Source organism: Diceros bicornis, chromosome 20 (assembly GCF_020826845.1).
Source record: "Diceros bicornis minor isolate mBicDic1 chromosome 20, mDicBic1.mat.cur, whole genome shotgun sequence".
Taxonomy (NCBI): Eukaryota; Metazoa; Chordata; class Mammalia; order Perissodactyla; family Rhinocerotidae; genus Diceros; species Diceros bicornis.
The window spans coordinates 3,850,053-3,873,434 of record NC_080759.1 but is presented as its reverse complement, the minus strand read 5'-3'; the positions used below and the strand labels follow the sequence as shown (position 1 = coordinate 3,873,434).

The 23,382-nt window shown below is 49.8% G+C and overlaps 1 protein-coding gene across 7 annotated transcripts in view; it reads left to right on the top strand.

Moving 5' to 3' along the window:
* Positions 1–1,230: 1,230 nt before the first annotated feature.
* Positions 1,231–23,382, top strand: part of AKAP8L (A-kinase anchoring protein 8 like) — a 34,479-nt gene continuing 12,327 nt past the window's right edge. The window contains exons 1-13 of one of the 7 annotated variants that reach the window (XM_058563582.1): positions 1,231–1,341; positions 6,002–6,076; positions 9,562–9,781; positions 10,584–10,976; positions 11,079–11,159; positions 13,157–13,610; positions 13,702–13,798; positions 13,894–13,964; positions 14,360–14,423; positions 15,325–15,433; positions 16,886–17,027; positions 17,126–17,231; positions 17,445–17,575. In XM_058563582.1, the coding sequence (XP_058419565.1) occupies positions 9,768–9,781; positions 10,584–10,976; positions 11,079–11,159; positions 13,157–13,610; positions 13,702–13,798; positions 13,894–13,964; positions 14,360–14,423; positions 15,325–15,433; positions 16,886–17,027; positions 17,126–17,231; positions 17,445–17,575 (1,662 nt within the window). In that variant the 5' untranslated portion in view covers positions 1,231–1,341; positions 6,002–6,076; positions 9,562–9,767. Of the gene's footprint in view, positions 1,342–6,001; positions 6,077–9,561; positions 9,782–10,583; positions 11,160–13,156; positions 13,611–13,701; positions 13,799–13,893; positions 13,965–14,359; positions 14,424–15,324; positions 15,434–15,967; positions 16,111–16,885; positions 17,028–17,125; positions 17,232–17,444; positions 17,576–23,382 lie in introns of those variants that run through there. The other 6 variants (XM_058563583.1, XM_058563585.1, XM_058563584.1 and 3 more) reach the window with 6 other exon arrangements.

The window sequence follows — 23,382 nt, the reverse complement described above, 5'->3', positions numbered from 1 at the left end:
ATTTTCAGTGACTGCAGCTCTGTCAAGTCATTTCTTAGAAGTTGTGAGATGTCTCTGACAGTGGATTCCACATATCCAGTGAGGGTGCTGAGAGGGCTGGAGCGCTGCTGGGCTACCGTGGCATCTCCAAAGTCCGGAACAAACCAAGAGGATTTTAGAGAAGGGGTTCCAGCTTTTTTGTGTGTGTGTGTGACGGAGATCAGCCCTGAGCTAACATCTGTGCCAATGCTCCTCTTTTTGCTGAGGAACACTGGCTCTGAGCTAACATCTATTGCCTATCCTCCTCCTTTTTTTTTCCCCCTAAAGCTCCAGTAGATAGTTGTGTGTCATAGTTGCACATCCTTCTAGTTGCTGTATGTGGGACACGGCCTCAGCATGGCCAGAGAAGCAATGCATCGGTGCGCGCCGGGGATCCAAACCTGGGCCGCATGTAGCCGAGCGTGCGCACTTAACCACTAAGGCACGGGGCTGGCCCAGGAGTTCTAGCTGTAACACTTAGGTGTCAAGGACCTTGAGCAAGTCGTAAATTCCAAAGCTCAGTTTTCTTATTTTTTAAATAGATTTTTGTTTTAAAAGGTCCTCACAGGTATGAGGGAGCATTTGAGATGATAAACAATGCCAACATATTTATTACATATATAAACATGCTATATATTTGTTATCGTTATGTAACGATCGATAACGAAATGTAACATTTAGTGCACCCAGCACTGGACTGATTTCTCTACACACATTGTGTTATATGACTGAACGTGTGCCCAACATCTTCTTTGGCGCTTAGTCGTAATTTTCATTCCAACGTAGCTTTACCGTGCTCGTTTTGGAGCTGAAGGCCAGAGAAGTTAAGAAACTTAGCTTAGGGCTGGCACAGCACCCCAGTGGCTGAGGCGGGACCGGAGCGGTGCCCTGCGTTGTAGACCCGACTCCTGCTGGCGGGCCTCGAGGACACAGGCCCTCCTCTTGCCCGGCCGAGCTTGGGCCTCAGGTCTTTCCGTAGTGCACAGTTCTGCCCCTTAGAATTCTACGGGATTCCGTCTCAGGCCGGCTCCTCTCAGCCAATCACCAGGGGTTTGCAACAACGGAAGGCGGGGAATAAGGAGGGGTTTTCACGAGATTGGCAGCACTCTTAGCCACTGGCATGAGAAAGGGCCGAGATAGACGGTGCGTCCCCCCAATAGACGTGAAGGCCAGTGTCCACCACGAGCCAATGACGTCGGGAGGCGGGACTCGATTGTGTGTAGAAAGGGCCTGCGGTATTGTCGCGGGGCTGCGGCGTCGGACGCGCAGAGTAGCTGCCGGAGTTGTTGGGTGTGGTGTTCGCCGCTGCTATGAGCTACACAGGTGGGCCCGGCAGGGAGGGGGTCGGACTCCGGGCGGGGAGGAACAGGGATGTGCTAGGTGGCCCGCGCCTCCCCCGGGCGCTGGACGCTGCCCTCTCCGCGGTCACAAAATGGCGTCGCGGACCCGTCGCCTCGGGTTCGCGCCCCTCGCGCCTCGGCGCCTTAGTTCTCTGTGCCTCAGCCTCGCGGCCTGGCGTCGGCCGCCCGGGGGCTTGGCTTCCGTCCACTGTGAGCCCGGGCCTCGGCGCCGTAGGTCTCCTCCCGCCACTTCTGTCCCTGCCTGGTCTCCCGGCGCGCGGCGCCTTGGGGCGCCCCTTCTCGGCTCGGCCCTGCAGGTCGGTCAGCGGCCCGGCCCCCCCCGCGCGGTGTCCCTGCGGAGTGTGCCCGCCGCCCGGCCCGGGCGAGTCGGTGTGTGGAGGGTCCGGAGCCCTGCGGGGCGGGCCGAGCCTGGCGAGGACGGCCGCTCCCCTGCTCATTCATCCGGCGTCGGTCAGGCCGTGGGGTCGGGGCGCATGAGCGCTCCGCGCTGACGGCGTTCCTCAGGCGGTTCGCGGGCGGGGGCGCACCCGACAGACGCGGGCGGGGTCTGCTCTGGGGATCAGGACCCCGAGGGGTGGTCTGTCACACGTGGTGACTGGCGGTCTCCAGAGAGGCGAAGTTCGAGCGGAGGGAGGGAGGTAAGGATGTCTGGATAGAAAGGCCCAGGGGCAGAAACTGCCCGGCTTGTTGGAAGGTCAGCCAGGGAGGCCAGTGGGATTTGAGCAGAGGAGAGGGTGGATGAGGACATCAGACAGGGGCCCTGGATCTGCTGGGGCAGCTGTAAGTCATCCCGGGATGATTTGGAAAGGCCGCCTGGGTTTGCCTTGGCAGTAACCGATGAGGCTTCTCAGTCGGGAGCCGTAGTCTAGGCTTCCCGCTTTGATGGGGTATTAGGCCTGAGCACGTTTGGTTGCTGGGTAACCTGCGTTCTCCTGGAATGTTCAGCACTGAGAATGGAACCTGAGCCTCTGGGCTGCTTTGTGGGCTGCTTTATGTTGGCCTTGACAAGGAGGTAGTGGCAGGCCTCCCTCCTCTGGTCCCCAGGTCGGAAGCTTGGTTAGAACCCCAGTTTTTCAGGCAACCGTCTCTTAGCCCAGTGGGTCTGAACCAGGGGCGGTTTCTGCCCCCCAGAGGACATTTGGCAATGTTTGGAGACATTTTTGGTTGTCACATCTGGGGATCGGGGTGCTACTGTCATCCAGTGGACAGAGGCCAGGAATGCTGTTGAACAGCCTACAGTGCACGAGATGGCCCCCACCACAAAGAATTACCTGGCCCTGAACATCAGTAGTGCCAAGGTTGGGCAACCCTGCCCTAGCCTTCCTGTAGCTTTTTCTCAGTTCTTAGCGAGAACTGGAAGACAGTTCCGAGGTTTTTAGGGGCAGGACTGCTGAATAAACCAGAAAATGAATGGTTGGGTGCTGCGGGGTAGCTTAATAATGGAGCATTTATATTTATAGACGGGGAACTGAGTGAGGTCACTAATGGCCACATCTGAATATCAACTCCACATCTTGTAGACTGTAATTCTGAGTTTGAGTGGGCACTGAGGTAGCCAAGCTAATGAAGTAATGATTAGTTTTTTCTTGATCCCTTGAAAACCACAGTAGCTTTCCTTTTTAAGAAGCAGACCACTAAAGTCAAAGGCATTTTAAGTCACATTTCAGACAACTATTTGCCTTTATAGAGATGTTCTGGAGCTCTTGAAGCAAGTGTTACCTTTTTTATTAAGCATAGATGGTGACTAAAATAATTTATCTTTTCGATAACTTGTCCAGCTTTTGAACCTAGTTACTTTATGTATACTTGGGAAAGGAGGCTCCATCTCTAGCACTGAGAGGGGAGATGGGAGCAAAATGGAAAAACACAACAGAAAAATCCAAAATCAGCCCTTCAAACAAAAGTCTGAAATGCTACCAGTCTTTTTATAGGAGCATTTATTATCGCACACAGTTTCTTTCTATTAGGAATGTACAAGTGGTTTAGCTGGATGTTCTGGCTTGGGATTTCTCATGAGGTTACAGTTTGCATGTTAGCTGGGACTATAGTCCCCTGAAGGCTTGACTGGGGGTGAAGGACTCACCTCCAGGGCAACCCAGACTCTTGTGGCTGCCAGGTTGATGCTGGCTGTTGATTCCCCACCATGTGGACCTCTGCACACGCCTGCTCTTAGGGGTCTTCACAGCATGGTGGCCAGTTTCCCCCAGAGTGAAAGATCTAAAAGAGAAGAAGGCGGAAGCCTCAGAAGTCACACTCAGTCATGTCTGCAATATCTTGTTGGTTGCACTGGCTACCTCTCATAGTTAGGGAAGGAACAACATAGTGTCAGGAGGCAAGAATCATTGGAGGCCACCTTGGAGGCTGGTTACCACCAGACAGTAGAGGATGGAGGCAACCCAACTTAATTCCAGTTGTCCTCTAATTTTGTCACTTTCTATAATTTCTTCAAAGAATCCTCTTTCAGAAAAAAGAAGGAAAAGAATAAAACTGAGAACCTTTGTGTATTTTTGAGCGAAAAAGATTGTCAGAGAGGCTGGCCAAAAGGGAGGTGCTGTGATACCTAGTTATCATAAATCCACGATCTGACCCTTAGCTTTATAGGGCCAAAAACTTGCTTATTTTTTCACCCAGAGTTCATCAGCCTGGTAAATTGAACCAAGAAGAGAAAAATGTATGAACCAGACAAGAATTTATTTATCACTGGAGCATAACTGGCTAAGGAAGGTCCTGCTCTGGAGACAGTATTGTGGAACAGAATGTTAATGGGGGGAGGACAGAACTAGAGCAGAGGTTGCCCTTGAGCTCTGAAGGTTTGATAGATTGTCTTTCATTTTTCCCAGGGAAGAACCAGGGCCCCTCTCTCCTGAATAGACATAGGTCTTCTGCTCTGCAGCTTTTGTGCTGTGTTCCAGTATGTAGTCCTGTCAGCGTGTGGTAGGTTCCAATTGTAGCTGCAGTACTTAGAAACCACGGTACTTGGGGCCATTTTGCTGGTGGCCCTGATGCTGAACAAACAGGTTTCCAGGAGGTAGTTGAGCAGACAGTGGAAAAGGCCGGTGTAGGGTACTTTTTACACTGTGAGACTTCCCCACAGGTGAACTGTCTGAAGAATGCTCTCAGTGTTTCTTGTGGACAATGATTGATTAATCATCAGTGCTTAGGATTTAGGCATTTTGCGAAGGTCCTGGGTCCCTGGAGGGAATCCATTCTAGTATACCCTCTTTAATCAGAGAAGGTAAAAAAAAAAAGTTTCACTTTCTCCTCCAGGCCCCAGTGCCCAGTCTTGGTTCCCTCCTCTGGGAAGTAAAGATAAAGTATGGGTCTACCAATCCTTATTTGAAACCATTGGAGCTGAGTGTGTTTTAGAATTTTGGCTTGAGAGAAGGACATTCCACAGCACCCCCACTGGGGTCTGGGGCAGCACCCTGTAATTAAATGCATTATTTCTGGACCAAGTGGGGAAAAGAAAGATTGTAATTGTCCTCGCAGGTCAGTTTTGCCCCAAAATGAGTGTTGGCACCACATTTGAGACCTGAGCACTTGGTTTTCAGACCTTTTTGGATTTTGGAATTGGAAGGTGAGGTATCTTGGCTCACACCCCTTGGCTGTGGTAAGGATGAAATGAAATAATGCAGATAAAGCTCTTAGCACTCTGCCGGGAAAACACTTGTTCAGTGTTGGCTGGTGGCTGCTGTCATTTTTGTTGCTATGGTCTTAAGAGATGAACTAGAAAGACAGTGAACAAATATGTGAATGCTCAAGGCGGGGTGGGGGTGGGGGTGGGCGCTAGGTGTATGCTTTTGTTGTAAATAAGCTATTGGAGGCACTGGCTTTAATTTTTAGGTCATGAGTTGGCTCTGATGGGAACAGACAAATATTGTCTCATAGTATCTGTCATAATTTCAGTGCTGAGGGTAAGTCATTTAAAAAAATATTTTTAAGTCCAGTTTTAAAGATAGTGTCAGGATTCATCATAATCTGTTATAATCGGCATTTAAGAGCAGTAGTTTCTGGTGGAGGTTCAAGTTTTCTTTACTTGGTACTAATTTATTTTAAGTTGAGAAGTAGCTTGACAGTTGAGACAGTAGGAAATAATACATAATTATATGTGATATTTATTCTGTATAAATATGCTAACCTCAAGTAATTACATTTAAGAGGTCATTGTAATATACATATTTTTTTGTGGGAAAACTAAAAAGTACAAAGCAGTTTTGGTCTCAGATTTAGGGGGAATGGGAGGAGTATTATTTGCCTTAGCATTATTCAAAATTAACCCCCATCCTTCTTTGAATTGGAGGTGGCTCATCTTTCAGTGATTTGATATAAGTATGTTCCTCATTTAACTCTAATAATTTTGGGTACCCATTTATTAAAACAGGATACTGGTTTAAAGTGTTTAAAAATTTTTATCCAGTTCTTCTGGCATAGCAAGTTAAATATAGCCTGCCTTTCCATTGGTTAATATGTTCTGGAGGTATAAGTGTTCAGAAGCTAGAGTTTTTGGTGGCTTTCCCGTGAGGGGAGGGCCTGCCAGCCAGTCAGTCTCCACTGAAGGGTAGTCTTGTGTCATCTGCTTGTGGCTTGTTTGGGGAGATTAACCACACTGTGCATATGTTTAGGCTTTGTCCAGGGATCTGAAACTACTTTGCAGTCGACATACTCAGACACGAGTGCTCAGCCCACCTGTGATTATGGTAAGTCTGGGCCCCTGGGAACCAGAGGGTGAGTGCTCTGCCTTCTCCTAGTGGCTGAGCAGTCCGATGTCTTAGTTGCCTTTGGCTTTGCTGTCGCCTTGTCTGGCTTTCCAAATGCGTTGTATAGAACGGTATGATGGGCCATGCTTCCCTTGGAGGCGGTTATGAGCAAGATGTTTGTGTTACTAGCAGGCTGGAGTTTTAGGGGCTGTAAATGATTGGTTCCTTTGACTCTTTGCCATTTTGTTAGAAGTACCTTTGATCTGTGACAAAGGTCTGGCTTTAGAAGATCCCCTTTAGAGCCTTGGAAGGAGAGTGGCCAATCAGAGTCCAAAGGATTGATCTGAGCAGAAACCAAGCCATTAACTTAGCCCCAGTGTAGTGCTTGAGACTGCTGTGTGGGAGAGGCTGCCTGTCTGAATCTAGCAGGTTTTTAGAGACACAGTCAGACCATCTCAAGCCAACGGGCTCCTCACACACAGAGTTGAGGGAAAATCTCTGACTGATTTCTCAAGTGTGGACAGACACACTAAATCTCTAATTGAGAAGTAGCCACCCGACAGGATCCATAGATGTTCTGTCGGTGATCTTCGGTAGCCCCAAACAGCCAATAAAGCTGGTCTTGCCGTAGTCTGTGGCCCTGGGCGTCTGTTGAGAAGGAGCCTTCTTTGGAATTAATAAGGATAATGCCTTGGTTGCTGAGATGGGTGATTTGTTTTACTGTGAAGGTCTGGGGAAAGACTGAGCCTACACAGTGACATTCTGTCAAGAGTCACTGAATAAATGGACATAAGTAAGCTCCCTAAATATTAGCAGGTAGTCCCAGGGGGAGAGGGAGACTTAAAGTGTTCTGAAATTGAATAAGGAGGTATCAGGTATTTCATAAATGAGGAGAACTTGGTTTGCATCACTTCCCTATCCTGTACTCCCACCTGCACCCGTTTTAATCAAACATAGTCCCAAATTGCACATCTTTTTGAATTGTTTTCCCTCTAGTTTACATATTCTGGGTACAAACATTTTATCGGATGTGCCATTTGCAAATATTTTCTCCCAGACTGTGGCTCATCTGTTTATTCTCTTGTTGATAGTGTCTTTTGAAGACCACAAGTTCTTCATTTTGATGAAGTCAAATTTATCAATCTTTTCTGTAATAGATCATGATTTTGGGGTTGTATCTGAGAAATTTATGCCTAACCCAAGGTCACAAAGATTTTCTTAGAATTTTTCTTCAGGTGCTTCATAGTTTTTATGTTTTACATTTATTCTGTGATCCATTTTGAGTTAATCTTTCTACAAGGTATACAGTATAGGTCAAGATTCTTTTTTACCTTTGTTGGCAATCAATTGAACATATATGTGTGGTCTCTTTCCAGACTCATTCTATTCTGTTGATCTGTGTGTCTGACTTTCCTCCAGTACCACACTGTCTTAATTACTGCATAGTAAATAGTTAATGCAAACCTCTAGGTTTGTTCTTTTTCCAGAATTGACTTGGATATTCTAGTTCCTTTGCTTTTTCATATAAATTTTAGAATCAGTTTGTCAGTTTCTATAAAGATTCCTGCTGAGATTTTGAGTGGAATGGCCTTGAATCTATAGATTAATTTGGGAGAATTAACATCTTAACAATACTAAGTCTTCCAATCCATGAATACAGTATGTCACTCTATTTATTTAGATCTTTGATTTCTTTCGTTAGTGTTTCGTAGTTTCCAACACACAGATCTTGCACATATTTTGTTATAAATCTGTATACTTATTATGTATACCTATTATATATTTGTATATTTGTTATACACCTAAGCACTCCATGTTTTTAGTGCTAAGGTAAATGGTACTTTTAAATTTTCAGTTTCCAGTTGTTCATTGCTAATATGTGGAAATGGGTTGATTTTTGTATATTGACTTCGTAATAAACCTCACTGAGCTCACTTATTCTAGTAACTCTTATAAATTTTGGGGGATTTTTTTTATGTAGACAATCATGTTGTGAAAGAATAGGAGCAGTTTTATTTTTCCTTCTAGCTTAAATTGCAAGAACAATATAATAACATTTAAATAACGTTTTGAAAAACAGTCAACCAAGAGGCTGGCCCCTAGTGTAGTGATTAAGTTTGTGCGCTCCACTTTGGTGGCCTAGGGTTCGCAGTTTCAGATCCTGGGCGTGGACCTACACACCACTCATCAAGCCATGCTGTGGCAGCATCCCACAATACAAAATAGAGGAAGATGGGCACAGATGCTAGCTCAGGGCTAATCTCCCTCAGCAAAAAGAAGATTGGCAACAGATGTTAGCTCAGGGCCAATCTTCCTCACCGAAAAAAAAAAAAGTCAACCAAGATCCCACCATTTTAATATTTAACTTTTGTCGGCTTACCTATTTTAGGGAGTTGAATAATTTATTGGTGGATAGAATTGTGTATCCTGCTTTATTTTGCCTACTGTTAGAAGCATTTCCTTGTACTACATAAGGCTTAACAGATTCTTTTTTGATGCCTACATACAATATCTCACTGAGTAGGCCCACTGTAATCTGGATAACTGTTACCTTAAGGTGAAACATTTACATTATTTTCTATTTTTGCTCTATAAATATTGCTTACTATGACCACCTCCTTTTCTCTTCTTTTGTTTGTTTCTTTTTTAAAAAAATTATGTCCTTAAAATTCCCTTTGTCACTCATGATCTTAAGGGTCTGGGGGTGGAAATGAGTTCAGATGTTCTTTTGGAAGGGGCAGGTCTTGGGGAGTCCCCAGAGTCTGTAGTGTAGACAAAGGCTCCTCCCTGAAGGGACCCAGCTGGGGAGTCCATCAGGGTGCTGGATTGTTCAGGGCCTAGCAAGTGGCACATAGAGAGTGCTTGCCTGAGCCCCATCATAGCGCCCACTGCCTATCCTCATGTTTGCAGCGTTAAAGCCCACTCCTGCTTCCCTCCCTTACGCTTTCTTGCTCCTCTCTGGCAGGTCCTCGGCAGCTGAAGCCCGGGGCAGCTGAAGCCCGGGGCACCGTATTCTAGCCTCACAAGCAGAGCCCGTATGGGTCTGCCTTTGCTTCCCAGTCCTGTCTCCTTTTGAATAGCTGGTGTCCACTGTCCCTGGTGCAAACAGCCACATGGCCAGGCTCGTGACCTGCGGGCGCTAAGTGTGCTCTACCAGCCTCTCTTCTCGCCTGTCAGAATGCCTCCTTCGCCACTCACTCTTTACGTGGTTTCTTGCTCCTGGCTGTCCCTTGTTGCTCTTTGATTCTTTAGTGTCTCCGTTAACATGCAGTGCTCTGGGCCTGAGCAGTGTCCAGGACTGCCAGCCTCTCCTCCGCGTGCTCTGAGGATGATAGTTGTTGAATAAACAAATGAATGAGAAGCCTCTGCTTTGGTTTCTCCCGCTGAGGAGGATTTTTGCTTTGTGAGCACCCACAGTTCATTAAACATAGTATCTAAGGTTCCTTGCTGGTTTCTGATGCCTCCCCGTTCCATTTGTGCACTAGATTGAAGAGGAACCTGAGTGTAGGACCTCGGCCTGCGCACCCCCCACCTGCCCTCCCACCTCCGCATTCGCCCTTGTCCATCTTCTGTGTGTGTGCACTCTTGCTCTCCTGTGGCTGGATTCTGTTGTTCATCACACTGCATCTCACTGAGCTTTGGTCCCCTGCCCTAGGATGACCATGGCCTGTCTGTCTGCAGGGCAGAGACAATGTGGAGTAGGAGGTGACTTTGGAGTCCCACCAGAGATGCTGGGAAAGTAGTCGCCTGTTCTTGGGGACTCCCCTGGGGAGGAATCGTGTCTGCTTGAGTCAGAGTTCGCACTTGGCTTTGTACTCTGTCAGTTCTTAGTGGCTTTATGTTCCTGAAGGATGAATTTTTCTCATGTGCTGTGATAAAATCTAGAGCATATTTAGTTTATAATCCAGGTTGCTCTCAACAGCTTTTCTCAAGCTGGGAGTTGTGTCTTGTCTTCCCCCCTGCTGATGTGTTCCAGCACAGCACGCTCACACAATTCAAGGGCTTGGTGGCCCTCCCTATTAAGGCAGACATTTGAGGGACTGGGGTGGTCAGTTTTTCTGCTCCAGATGGCTTTGCTGGGCGATTTGAGTGACATGATTTCAGTGTAGATGTGAGCTCTGTGCTCAGCTTATTGAACAGCATAGTCTGTGTGAGGCACCAGAAATCACTCTCCTCTTCCTCTGATTGGTGCTTAGCTAGGAGCAGGGGTAATCTTCTAATTCTGGCTTTTTAAGAGAGGAGTGTAGGAGCCACATTCCTTAGCTGAGAGTGTTGGGAATGGGAGGCTCCTTAAATAGCAGATGGTCAGAGCCACAGAAGGTCACGGGCACCAGGGCAGCAAGTGGCCTAGTTTATGTAGTGCTCTCAAGCTCATGGCTTCTCAGTTAGGAGAAATTCAGTCTCCCGTAACCAGTTAGACACTGGGAATTGTGGTCTTTGTGCCTGAATTAAACTCTTGTTGTGTTGTAAGCAGTTATAGGTGTAATTGCCCTTTTACATTTTGTAGGGTATGGAACTTGGAACTCGGGGATAAACAGAGGCAAGTATCATCCCTACGATCGCTCTCCTCGCCCTTGGGGTTGAACTGTTGTGTGTTTCTGCCGCTGCCGAGTTTTGCCAAGGTTGGGAGGGTGTCTTTGGGGACCCCGGGGGTTCTGGGGCCGAGGACTCCTTCACAGGAGGCTTCATCGGAATGGCTAAGGCCTCAGGTGGCTAGGTCTTCCCAGCTTGTCTCTGTGACAGAAGACGTCCTTGTCTCTGTTTGTCTCCCTCTCTCTCTCTGCCTCTCCTCTCCCTGCCTCCGCCATCTCTCTCTGTCTGTCTCTGTCTCCCTTGTTGCAGGCTACGAGAACTATGGCTACGGCTATGGCCATGGCCAGGATAACAGCACCAACTATGGGTATGGTATGGCCACTTCAAACTCTTGGGAAATGCCTAGCTCTGATTCACATGCAAACCCTAGTGCTGCGGGTAGCGCCAGTGCCGATTCCGTTCTGTCCAGAATTAACCAGCGCTTAGATATTGTGCCACACTTGGAGACAGATGTGATGCAAGGAGGCATGTACGGCTCAAGTGGAGAAAGGTGAGTGGTTGCCTGACTAGGGGCTGAAGCTCTGCAGGGCTGCCTCCTGCCTGCTGCCCCTGGCATCTCCCTGTCTGAACTGCCTCCCATGTTTGCTCCCTCCCTCCTTGCTTTGCTGCTGGGGCTCCTGGAGACTCTGCTTGGTGTCCAGTGCACTTCCCTCCTCTGACCTCTCACCTCCTCATCCCCCTGGTGGCCAGCACCTCTCTCAACTTGTAGAGGGAGGAACAACCCTGGATTGGGCTGGCTTCCCTGTATCCTCTGAATGGCTCTTCTCAGATGCGGAGTGTTAAGGGGCCCCTCCCTCTGGAGGCAGCCATTCCGAGTTCTCTGGAGACTTTGCATCCTGCATGGGGTCAGGGCAGGAGAGGTTGGGTTGGGTGTGCAGGGTGGCATGAGCTTTTGGGGCTGACCACAGTGAGCTGGGCCGTCCCCATATGAGGGACAGGGCAGATGTGGACACTTCCTGACCACTCTTTGGTGCCTGACAAATGTGTGCCTGGTGAGCATTGGAAATGCCCCTATGAGGAACTGTTTTTGTCCTCATTCTGCAGGTGGGGAAACTGAAGCATAGGCAGGTCACACCCCTTACCTAGAGGCACCCGGGAGTAAGTGGTGGAGCTGGGCCTTGGACCCAGCTCTGCCCTGCTCCACAGCATCATGCTGTGGGCGTTTGTCATTGTCTGAACTGCTGCTGGCTCAGGAGTTCTTGTGCCCTAGCTAGAGGCTTCAGTGAGGAGGGTGCACATATTTCTAGCACAGGGTGGAGTAGAGCAGCCAAGTGGCTGCAGCTGACAGATGGGGAGAGCAGGGTGTAAAGGGGGGCCTGGCCAGGCACTGGTGGGGCCAAGTGAGGCCCCAGGGCCCCTGGGGGACAGCAGGTGCCAAGGGGACTTATTTGCATGGGCTCTGTAGCAAGCAAAAGTGTGGGAGGAGCCCTGGGCACGCCCCCTGCCCTCGTGCCTGGCAGCCACCATGCTTGGAGCTGAGGCTGCCAAAGGCAGCGTTGGGGCTTGGCTCTTGGCTCAGTGGCCACCGTGGACTTGCTGAGCTGAGGGCTTGGTGGGTGGAGCTTGGGCTTGCAGTCTGCCGGTGCACCTCCTTGCCACAGCGTGTGGTTGGGGAGCAGGGGCAAGGGATGGAGAGGCAACTGGGTAGCGCTGGCCGCTTCTCCCACAGCTGCTGGTGCTTTTCCGCTGCCTGACTTTGGCAAGGAGGGGCCTCTCTCTGCCTGTGAGCTGTGTGGGGTATGGGCAGCAGCCATGGATAGGAATGGCTGGCTCTCTGTGCTGCCCTCTCTCCCCACCGTGGGAAGTTTGGCCCACCTTCCCAGTTGCTGTGTAGGGTTCGATGCCCTGCCCTGGGCTTCAGGGTTGGTGTGAGAGAGCTCTTTTTATAGTCCCTAGGCAAACTCACAGTATCTTTCCTGGGAAACACTCCCCATTTTGTCTCCCTTCTCTCCTTGGGTGGTGAGAGGCTTTGGACGGTTTAGGGGTTCCCTCAGCCATGAGGGATGAGACTAGCTTGGGTGTCTTATGGGCATTATGAGCCCCGTTGGACAGGTACTCGTTGTGCTGGAGTGCCTGCGGACTGCAGGATGCTGAGGTGCTCGGCTCCGCCTCCCAAGAGTAGCCCTGGGTGTTGTGGCTATCACAGATATGTACACATGCTTCCTACAGGCTGTGGGCTGTCCCTGTGCCTGAGACCTACTCTACCCGGTTGTCGATTCTTCTTAGGGTCCCCAAGCTGGTCCATGGCCACATGCACACTTGGAGATATCAGCTGAGGGGCCCTTCTTGCTTCTAGAATTCTGCTCCTGAGAGGCCTTTTAACTGACATTTCTGAACACTGAGCATCTCTGACAGGGTGGGGTGGGTGCTGGAATGGGGCTTCCTGTCCCCAGGACAGGGAGGTTTGGGGAGAGGAAAAGTAGTAGGCTCTGCCCAAGGACGATGGGACCTGAGGCCCTCCCTGATGCTTGCCACCTGCCTCTGCAGATATGATTCCTACGAGGCCTGTGACTCAAGGGCCATCCTGAGCGAGCGTGACCTGTACCGGTCGGGCTACGACTATGGCGAACTTGACCCTGAGATGGAAATGGCCTATGAGGGCCAGTACAGTGCCTACCGTGACCAGTTCCGCATGCGTGGCGGCGACACCTTTGGCCCACGGGCTCAGGGCTGGGCCCGGGACTCCCAGAGTGGCCGGCCGATGGCCTCGGGCTATGGGCGCATGTGGGAAGACCCCATGGGGGCCCGGGGCCAGTGCGTGCCTGGTGCCTCCCGGCTGCCCTCCCTCTTCTCTCAGAACATCATCCCCGAGTATGGCATGTTCCAGGGCATGCGTGGTGGGGGCGCCTTCCCTGGTGGCTCCCGCTTTGGCTTCGGGTTTGGCAATGGGATGAAGCAGATGAGGCGGACCTGGAAGACCTGGACGACGGCTGACTTCCGGGTGAGTGGAGAAAGCCTTCCTTCCTGGCCTGCAGCTGGGTGGAGTGAGGGGCCTGGAGCCACCCACTGTGACCTGGTTCTTTCTGACCCAGACCAAGAAGAAGAAGAGAAAGCAGTGCAGCAGTCCTGATGAGCCGGATAGCAAAGCCACTCGTACAGACTGCTCAGATAACAGTGATTCAGACAATGGTGAGCCAGGGCTCTGGGCTGCCAGCCCCTGCCCCCTGCCCCCTGCCCCCTGCCGCCTGCCCCCTGCGCTGAGCTTGTCTCCTTTTGTCTTTCAGATGAGGGCACCGAGGGGGAAGCTGCAGAGGGCACTGAAAGTGCCGAGACTGTGGAGAAAGGCTCCAGAGCAGTAAGTGGCCCGGGCTCTGTGGTGGTCTCTGTCTGCAAGTGGGCCTGTGAGGAGCAGGCTGACTGAGCTCCTAGGCTGCAGAGCAGGGCTCTCCATGGGTCCACAGGCCGTCCTGAGTCAGCTCTGCATGCACGCATGACCAGCACAAGGAGGCGGCAAGGTCTGATAGAGCACAGGCTGCATGGGCAGGCTGCCTGGCACTGGAGGCCAGGCAGAAAACCTGGCCTCCAGGTTTTCTTGTCGGAAAATGGTGGGATGAGCCCTCTATGCAAGAGCTGGTGGGAGGATGTGAGGCTCCTGGCCCAGTGCCTGGCATATAGCAAGGCCTTGTCATTTAGAGCCATCACAAGCAACTGCACAGGCTTTAACATTGGGTTTTTGAAATTGTGTCTCAGGAAGGAGAAGATGAAGAGGGAAAAGAGGAGGGGAAGGAAGAAGGCAAAGAGGATGCAGACAAGCGTGAGTCTTCTGAGTGGCCTGGGTGCCAGGGTGTCTCTTCTAGGTGCTCATGGTGGGAGGGATCCAGCTCAGGGCAGAATTGTGGCAGAAATGTGGCCAGCTTGGGCCCTCCCTTGTGAGGCCGGGTATGTGCTGGCCGGGGGCTCCTCTTCCTCTGCCCGCTTCTCACTCTGCCCCTGTTCTTTGCAGGCAGAGGCAGTGGCCCCTGCCTAGCACATTGGTTTTGCCTTCAGGTGGGGGCAGCAAGCAAAAGTGTGGGGGCACCCCAGGCACACCCCATGCCCTCAGTACCTCAGTAACGTGCAGTTCCAAGTCCTCAGTGGCTGGTGTGTCTGAGCTGGGACCCTTGGTGCAGTTTTTACGGCTCTGGTTTGCGTGTCCTCTCCCTTAGCGCCTCTCCAGCCCCTGTTGGGAGTCCGTGTCCCCCTACCTGAGTGATGAGCGCCAGCAGGTACCTAACAGTAAATCCAGCCTCAGCCCACTGTTGCCGCGGTGCCCAATGGGGGGTGGGCAGGGCCATGTGAGCTTTGGGGTCTTTGCCCCTGGGGGCCACACTCAGGCCCCAGCCGCAGCCTCCCTGCATTCTGCCACCCGGCCTCTCTGAACTTGTGCCACTGTCCCCACCTAGACAGCCTCTCTTTGCCTTCCAGCCTCCCCATGACCCACTCCAGAGTGTGGGCATCCTGGAGAGTGGTGGGGTCAGCATGTGTCCTCCCTGCTTCAGAGCCTAGGCCAAAACTGCTCCTGGCCCAGCCCAGGGTACTCAGCCCTGCTCGTGGCCAGATGTTTTGCTGAGACAGCTGCTCTCAGAATGGACCCTCTGGAGTAGATGGCGGGTGATCCAGCCAGAGGCCTCACCTGGCAGAACCACGCTGGTGACTGTGCCCATCTGTTCCCACAGGGGCCCTGAGCACCCAGGATGAGAGCAGTCAGGCCAAGCGCAAGTTGCAGGCAGGCAAGAAGAGCCAGGACAAGCAGAAAAAGCGGCAGCGAGACCGCATGGTGGAAAGGTAACCAGCTTCCCTCCACCCCTTTGCCTCTGCCTCGCTGTGGGGCTGCTGCAGGAGAGCAGGGCCATGGCTCTGCTGCCTCGCCACCCTCTGGCCTCCCTTGGGAGCTGCCACCTGCTCGGCCGTGCATGGACCCTGCTTCCCACCAGGCCCAGCTCCCAAGGCCTGACTTGTCCCTTGCCCCTCTGCTGCCGCCTGGCGACCGGTAGCATCTTTGGCCTGAGACCCGACACTGCTCGGCACCGTTGCCCAGAAGCTCCAGCGCTAGGTCACTCGGCGCACGAGCCCCGAGGTGCACTGGGGGCCTGATGCCCCTGCGGGAGGGGGCCAGCTCATCAGAGACTCGAGGTCCAAGGCGCCTGTGCCACCCCAGCTAGCTGCCAAGAGGCCACCACTGTGCCCAGGAGAGATGGCAGCACCTGTGGGCTGTGGCAGCCTCGGGCCTGCCCTCTGCCCTGCCCGCCGGCCCTGTCAGGCCGGGCCTGTCTGCGGCTGAGCCCTTCACGCCCCTTGGTTGGGTCTGTCTGCCCTCAGGGCTCCCGCATTGGCGCTTGCCTCCTCCTCCTCCGCCTCAGACTCTTGCTCTTGCTGGACCTTCCTCAGCCTCGCCGGCGCCCAGCCCCTGGGCTCTCCAGACAAAGCTGACCCTGTGGCCCAGATAAGGACGTCCGGCAGAGGTAGGGACCCGCCCCGAGGCCTCGGTGGCGGCTGGCCTCCTCCGCCCCTTGCCACGGCGGCCTGCTCCAGCCCAGGCCCCAGACCCCAGGCTTCTGCTGTGGACACCAGGCCCAGACAGAGCACCTCGCTCAGGTGACTCCAGGCTGCCCTCTGGCAGGCCAGGCGGGCGCCCTTCTTCCAGCTCAGACTGGTCTCTTCTTGGAAGAGGAAGATGAGGCAGCAGGTGCCCAGGCCTGCTTGCCTCCCATCCCTCCTGACACCACCCCCAAGCATTCTGAGCAGAGGATGGGCTGGGCCTTTCAGTCCCCCAGACCCCAGAAGGAAGATGCAGCACCTTTTCGGGCCCTGCCTCGGGACTGTGTACTCCACTCTGCACCTCAGGGCCACCTGGCTCATGCCAGGGCATCCTTCCTTCCGGTCCCCAGCTGGGCCAAGTGCACACGCTGCTGCCCAGCCTTGGTAGAGAGGCCCTCCGGCAACCTTCCAGCGACTCCTTGCCTGTTGCAGCAGCTGCTGCCTCAGGCTTCAGCCTCCTGCCTGTGGGAAGAAAGAGCTCCTCCCCTGTCCCCTACGTTGCAGTAACTGCAGCCTACAGACTTTCTGTCCCTTTCTACTCCCAACCCCACTGGTCCCAGCCTGTCCCGCTGCTGGGACCGCACGCTAGAGGCCCATGAGCAAGGCCTTTTTCAGGGCTGGCAGCTGGGTTAGGTGAGGCAGCAGCACTACTCTCTGGGACCCTCGTGGCCTCAGCCCCTCGTTTCCCTCCTGTGGCAGGATCCAGTTTGTGTGTTCTCTCTGCAAATACCGGACCTTCTATGAGGATGAGATGGCCAGCCACCTTGACAGCAAGTTCCACAAGGAGCACTTTAAGTATGTAGGCACCAAGCTCCCCAAGCAAACGGCTGACTTTCTGCAGGTGAGCCTTGGAGTAGCACAGCTGCTGTAGCTTCTCCGGCCCTTCAGGACCTGGAGCAGCCCACACAAACCTTGCTATCTCCTGGGTATCTCTGGCAGGAGTATGTCGCCAACAAGACCAAGAAGACAGAGGAGCTGCGGAAAACTGTGGAGGACCTTGATGGTCTGATCCAGCAGATCTACAGAGACCAGGATCTGACCCAAGGTAAGGAGGTTCCATCCCCCACCAGGCAGAGCTCTAGCCTGCTCTCCTCTGGTTCTCAGAGTGGGGTCACAACACTCCTTTGTTCTGCTAGGGAGGGTCAGTGAGAACAGCCTCAGGCCCACGTGGAAGTGGCAGGTGAGGGGCTGGTGTGATGTTTTCCCCCAACTTAGGCACCTGGGACCAGTGGTGACCCCCTCCTTCTGCCCCCTACAGAAATTGCCATGGAGCATTTTGTGAAGAAGGTAGAGGCTGCCCACTGCGCAGCCTGTGACCTCTTCCTGCCCATGCAGTTTGGGATCATCCAGAAGCACCTCAAGACCACGGATCACAACCGGAACCGCAGGGTGAGTGGCCACCAGTGACCTCCCACCATCCTGTTGGTTGACTAGGTGAGGCCTCTGGGGAGGTCCTGGGGTTATAACCTCTGCCTGCCTGTGAGGAGTTGCAGGGGGTTGTGGGAGACAGGCAGATATAGACATTTCTGGCCTGACGCAGTCAGCGCAGCTATAGAGAGAGGGGTGGGAAATGGGGACTCTTCCTGGGAGAAGGTGGCATCAGAGGTGGACCTTAAAGAGCAGTAGGCTATGGGATATGGGGATCTCCATGTGCATAGGGGCCATCAGCCAGATTAGGTTCCGAAACCCAGTGGAGAAGTGAATAGTGCAAGTGTTGCTGGAGGAGGGGTTGGATTTCAGAGGTTCATGGGGGCTGGGCTCAGGGGTCTGGGCTTGCTCCTGTAGGCAGCAAAGTTTTTTTTTTTTATTGAGGTCATGTTGGTTTATAACATTCTATAAGTTTCAGGTGTACATCATTATATTTCGAATAATGTATATACTGCATCGTGTTCACCACCAAAAGTCTCATTGCCATCTGTCACCATACACATGTGCCCCTTCATCCCTTTCACCCTCCCACTCCCTTCCCCTCTGGTAACCACCAATCTGTTCTCTGTGTGTGTGTGTTTATCTTTCACATATGAGTGAAGTCGTACAGTAATTGTCTTTCTCCATCTGACTTATTTTGCTTAGCATAATACCCTCAAGGTCCATCCACGTTGTCACAGACAGAAAGATTTCATCTTTTTTTTTTTTTAATTTTATTTATTTATTTTTTTCCCCCAAAGCCCCGGTAGATAGTTGTACATCATAGTTGCACACCCTTCTAGTTGCTGTATGTGGGATGCGGCCTCAGCATGGCCGGAGAAATGGTGCGTCGGTGCGCGCCCGGGATCCAAACCCAGGCCGCCAGCAGCGGAGCGCACACTTAACTGCTAAGCCATGCGGCCGGCACCAATTTCATCTTTTTGTATGGCTTAGTATTCCATTGTGTATGTATACCACATCCTTATCCATTCATTTGTTGATGGGCACTTGGGTTGCTTTGAAGTCGTGGCTGTTGTGACTAATGCTGCAATGATCATAGGGGTGCATATATCTTTACACATTCGTGTTTTCATGTTCTTTGGATAAATACCCAGCAGTGGAACAGCTGGATCCTATGGTAGTTGTATTCTTAATTTTTTGAGGAATCTCCATACTGTTTTCCATAGTGGCAGCACCAGTTTGCATCCCCACCAGCAGTGTATGCGAGTTCCCTTCTCTCCACATTCTCTCCAACATTTGTTATTTCTTATCTTTTTAATGATAACCATTCTTTTTTTTTTTTAATTTAATTTCATTTATTTTTTCGCCCAAAGCCCCAGTAGATAGTTGTATATCATAGCTGCACATCCTTCTAGTTGCTGCATGTGGGACGCGGCCTCAGCATGGCTGGAGAAGTGGTGCGTCGGTGCGCGCCCGGGATCCGAACCTGGGCCACCAGCAGCGGAGTGCGTGCACTTAACCGCTAAGCTACGGGGCCGGCCCAAATGATAGCCATTCTGATGTGTGTGAGGTGATAACTCATTGTAGTTTTGGTTTGCATTTCACTAATAATTAGTTATGTTGAATATCTTTTCATGTGTCCTTTGCCCATCTGTATATCTTCTTTGGAAAAACGTCTATTTAGATCCTCTGCCCATTTTTTAATTGGGTTGTTTGTTTTTTGTTGTGGAGTTGTATGAGTTCATTATAATAATTTTGGATATTAATGCCTTATTGTATATATGATTTGCAAATATCTTCTCCCAGTTGGTAGGTTGTCTTTTTGTTTTGTTGGTGGTTTCCTTTGCTGTGCAGAAGCTTTTTAGTTTGATGTGTCCCATTTGTTTATTTTTTCTTTTGTTTCCCTTACCTGAGGAGAGCAGCAAAGTTTTTAAGTGGGGAACTACCAGGATTAGAGTTGGTGTTGAACTAGAGACTTCAGGCACCTGGTGTGGGAGGGAGGCTAGGGCAATGAGGGGCTGCTGCCATATCAAGACAGGGGTGTGCCACCACCTTGGGAATAAAGAAAAGGGCAAGATAGAAGAACTGTTTAAGGAAGTGACCAGGAGTTTGGGATGTCTCAGATTTCTAGCTTAAGTAACTGGTAGACAGTGGTGCTGCTAAGATGGGGAAGATGGTATATGGTACGCGGAAAGGAGCAAGTTTGGCAAGAATTTGAACAAGTTCTTTCTTGTTTTCCAGTGTATCCCCAGTGCCTACTACAGAAGCCTGAGTAGGTGTTCTTTGGTTAATGGATGACATGCTGGGTTGGAGGTGGCTATTGGAGATCGAGTTGGGGTGCAGGGGCTGTCCAGTAAGGAGAGAGCAGATTCACCTCTGGTCTTTCTCAGTGCAGTGATTCTCAACAGTGGGATGGGGTTAGGGGTTCTGGCTTGGGTGGTTGAGGAAATCTTGTAGGGATCTTTCCAAGATCAGATTCTTGGGTTGGCAGCTGATAAAAGGGGTAGGGAGAGAGCAGACTGCAGAGGATGGACAGTGCATGGCGTTAAAACTTTTGTACGATCTGGGTGAAATGAATGATAACTAGCAAAATATAAGTTCAAAATTGATCCTAAAAGAAGTAAGAAAAAAAAGAAAAAACAGCTGTAACAACTAGTGGGGGGAGGGGTCTTGGAAGGGTGATGAAAGATACTTAGCACCAGAAGTAGTTGGTTTCTAGAGATAATTTAAACACTATATTTTTCAAAATTCCAGACTGTATAAATGAATGGAATGCTTCTAGTTTTTTTTTTTTTTTTTTTTGGTAACAGCTTTATTCAAGTATAAATCACATACTATACAATTCACCCATTTAAGATGTACAATTCAGTAGTTTTTAATATATTCACAGTTGTGCAGCCATCACCACAATCAATTATAGAACATTTTCATCACCTCGAAAAGAAACCATACCCTTTAGCTCCCCAACCCCCCATGCTCCCCCAGCCTTAGGCAACCACCAATCTACTATCTGCTTATTTTTGCTTATTCTGGACATTTCATATAAATGGAATCATGTAATACATGGTTTTCTGTGATAAGCTTATTTCGCTGTGCTAATGCTTTCAAGGTTCATCCACATTGTAGCATATATCAGAACTTCATTCCTTTGTATGGCCTAATACTATTCTCTTGTGTGGGTATACTGTATTTTGTTTATCCAAAGTGGCTGCACCATTTTATATTCCCATCAGCAATGTATGAGGATTGTGATTTCTCCGCATCTCATCAGCACTTGTTTTTTTTGTGTGTGTGTGAGGAAGATCGGCCCTGAGCTAGCATCTGCCAATCCTCCTCGTTTTGCTGAGGAAGACTGGCCCTGGGCTAACATCCATGCCCATCTTCCTCTACTTTATATGGGACGCCACCATAGCATGGCTTGCCAAGCGGTGTGTCGGTGCACGCCCAGGATCTGAACTGGCGAACCCCGGGCCGCCACAGCAGAGCGCGCGCACTTAACCGCTTGCGCCACCAGGCTGGCCCCAGCACTTGTTATTATGTGAGTTTTTTTTTCTCCCCAAAGCCCCAGTACATAGTGGTGTGTCATAGTTGTTGAGTTGTAGCTCTTCTGTGTGGTACACTGCCTCAGCATGGCTTTATGAGCAGCGAGTAGGTCCACGCCCAGGATCCGAACTGGTGAACCCTGGGCCACTGAAGTGGAGTGCACAAACTTAACTGCTACGCCACTGGGCCAGCCCCATCTGACTTTTTGATTCTAGCCATCCTAGTGGGTGTGAAGTGGTATCCATTTATTTTTTATTTGCATTTCCCTGATGGCTGGTGATGATAAACATTTTTTTTTTTTTTCCACTTGGTTTCACCATGTAGTTTATTCTTTCTTTCATTTTCTCCTTTTACACAGAGTCACTTGAGTACTGTATGCTGTGCATTTTCCCAAGTGCTTGATATGTACTACCTCATTTAATCTTCACAGCTAGCTTGTGAGATGGATATATTATTACCCCTATTTATAGATGAGAAAATTCACTGTCCTTCTCAAGGTCCCTGAGCTAGAGGATGGTAGAACTGTAATTGAAATCAAGGTTTTAGGACTTCTAGTTTGGTGCTTGTTTTTTTTTTTTTGTTTTTTAGTTTTTTGTTTATTGCAGTAACATTGGTTTATAACATTGTATAAATTTCAGGTGTACATCATTATACTTCTATTTCTGCATAGATTACATCATGTTCATCACCCAAATACTAATTACAACCCATCACCATACACATGTGCCAAATTATCCCTTTCGCCCTCCTCCCTTCCCCCTTCCCCTCTGGTCACCACCATCCAATCTCTGTCTCTATGTGTTTGTTTATCGTTGTTATTATCTACTACTTAATGAAGGAAATCATATGGTATTTGACCTTCTCCCTCTGACTTATTTCACTTTGCATAATACCCTCAATGTCCATCCATGTTGTCACAAATGGCTGGATTTCATCGTTTCTTATGCCTGAGTAGTATTCCATTGTGTATATATACCACAGTTTCTTTATCCATTCGTCCCTTGATGGGCACTTAGGTTGCTTCCAAGTCTTGGCTACTGTGATGAATAACGCTGCAATGAACACAGGGGTGCGTGTATCTTTACGCATTGGTGTTTTCAAGTTCTTTGGATAAATACCCAGCAGTGGAATAGCTGGATCATATGGTAGTTCTATCCTTGATTTTTTGAGGAATCTCCATACTGTTTTCCATAGAGGCTGCACCAGTTTGCACTCCCATCAGCAGTGTATGAGAGTTCCCTTCTCTCCACATCCTCTCCAACACATGTTGCTTCCTGTCTTGTTAATTATAGCCATTCTGACAGGCGTGAGGTGATATCTCATTGTAGTTTTGATTTGCGTTTCCCTGATAGTTAGTGATTTTGAACATCTTTTCATGTGTCTGTTGGCCATCTGTATATCTTCTTTGGAGAAATGTCTGTTCAGGTCTTTTGCCCATTTTTTAATTGGGTTGTTAGTTTTTTTGTTGTTGAGATGCATGAGTTCTTTATATATTTTGGAGATTAAGCCTTTATCAGATGTATGGTTTGCAAATATCTTCTCCCAGTTGTTAGGTTGTCTTTTCATTTTGTTGATGGTTTCCTTTGCTGTGCAGAAGCTTTTTAGCTTGATGTAGTCCTATTTGTTTATTTTTTCCATTGTTTCTCTTGCCCGGTCAGACATGGTGCTTGAAAATATGTTGCTACGACCGATGTCGAAGAGCGTACTGCCTATGTTTTCTTCTAGAGGTTTGATAGTTTCAGGTCTTACATTCAAGTCTTTAATCCATTTGGAGTTAATTTTTGTGTATGGTGTAAGGTAAGGGTCTACTTTCATTTTGTTGCACGTGGCTATCCAGTTTTCCCAGCACCATTTGTTGAAGAGACTTTCTTTTCTCCATTGTGTGTTCTTGGCTCCTTTGTCAAAGATTAGCTGTCCATAGATGTGTGGGTTTATTTCTGGGCTTTCGATTCTATTCCATTGATCTGTGTGTCTGTTTTTGTGCCAGTACCATGCTGTTTTGGTTGCTATAGCTTTATAGTATATTTTGAAATCAGGGAGTGTGATACCTCCAGCTTTGTTCTTTTTTCTCAGGATTCCTTTAGCTATTCGGGGTCTTTTGTTGTTCCATATAAATTTTAGGATTCTTTGTTCAATTTCTGTGAAAAATGTTGTTGGAACTTTGATAGGGATTGCATTGAATCTATAGATTGCGTTAGGAAGTATGGACATCTTAACTATGTTAATTCTTCCAATCCAAGAGCATGGAATATCTTTCCATTTCTTTGTATCTTCTTCAGTGTTCT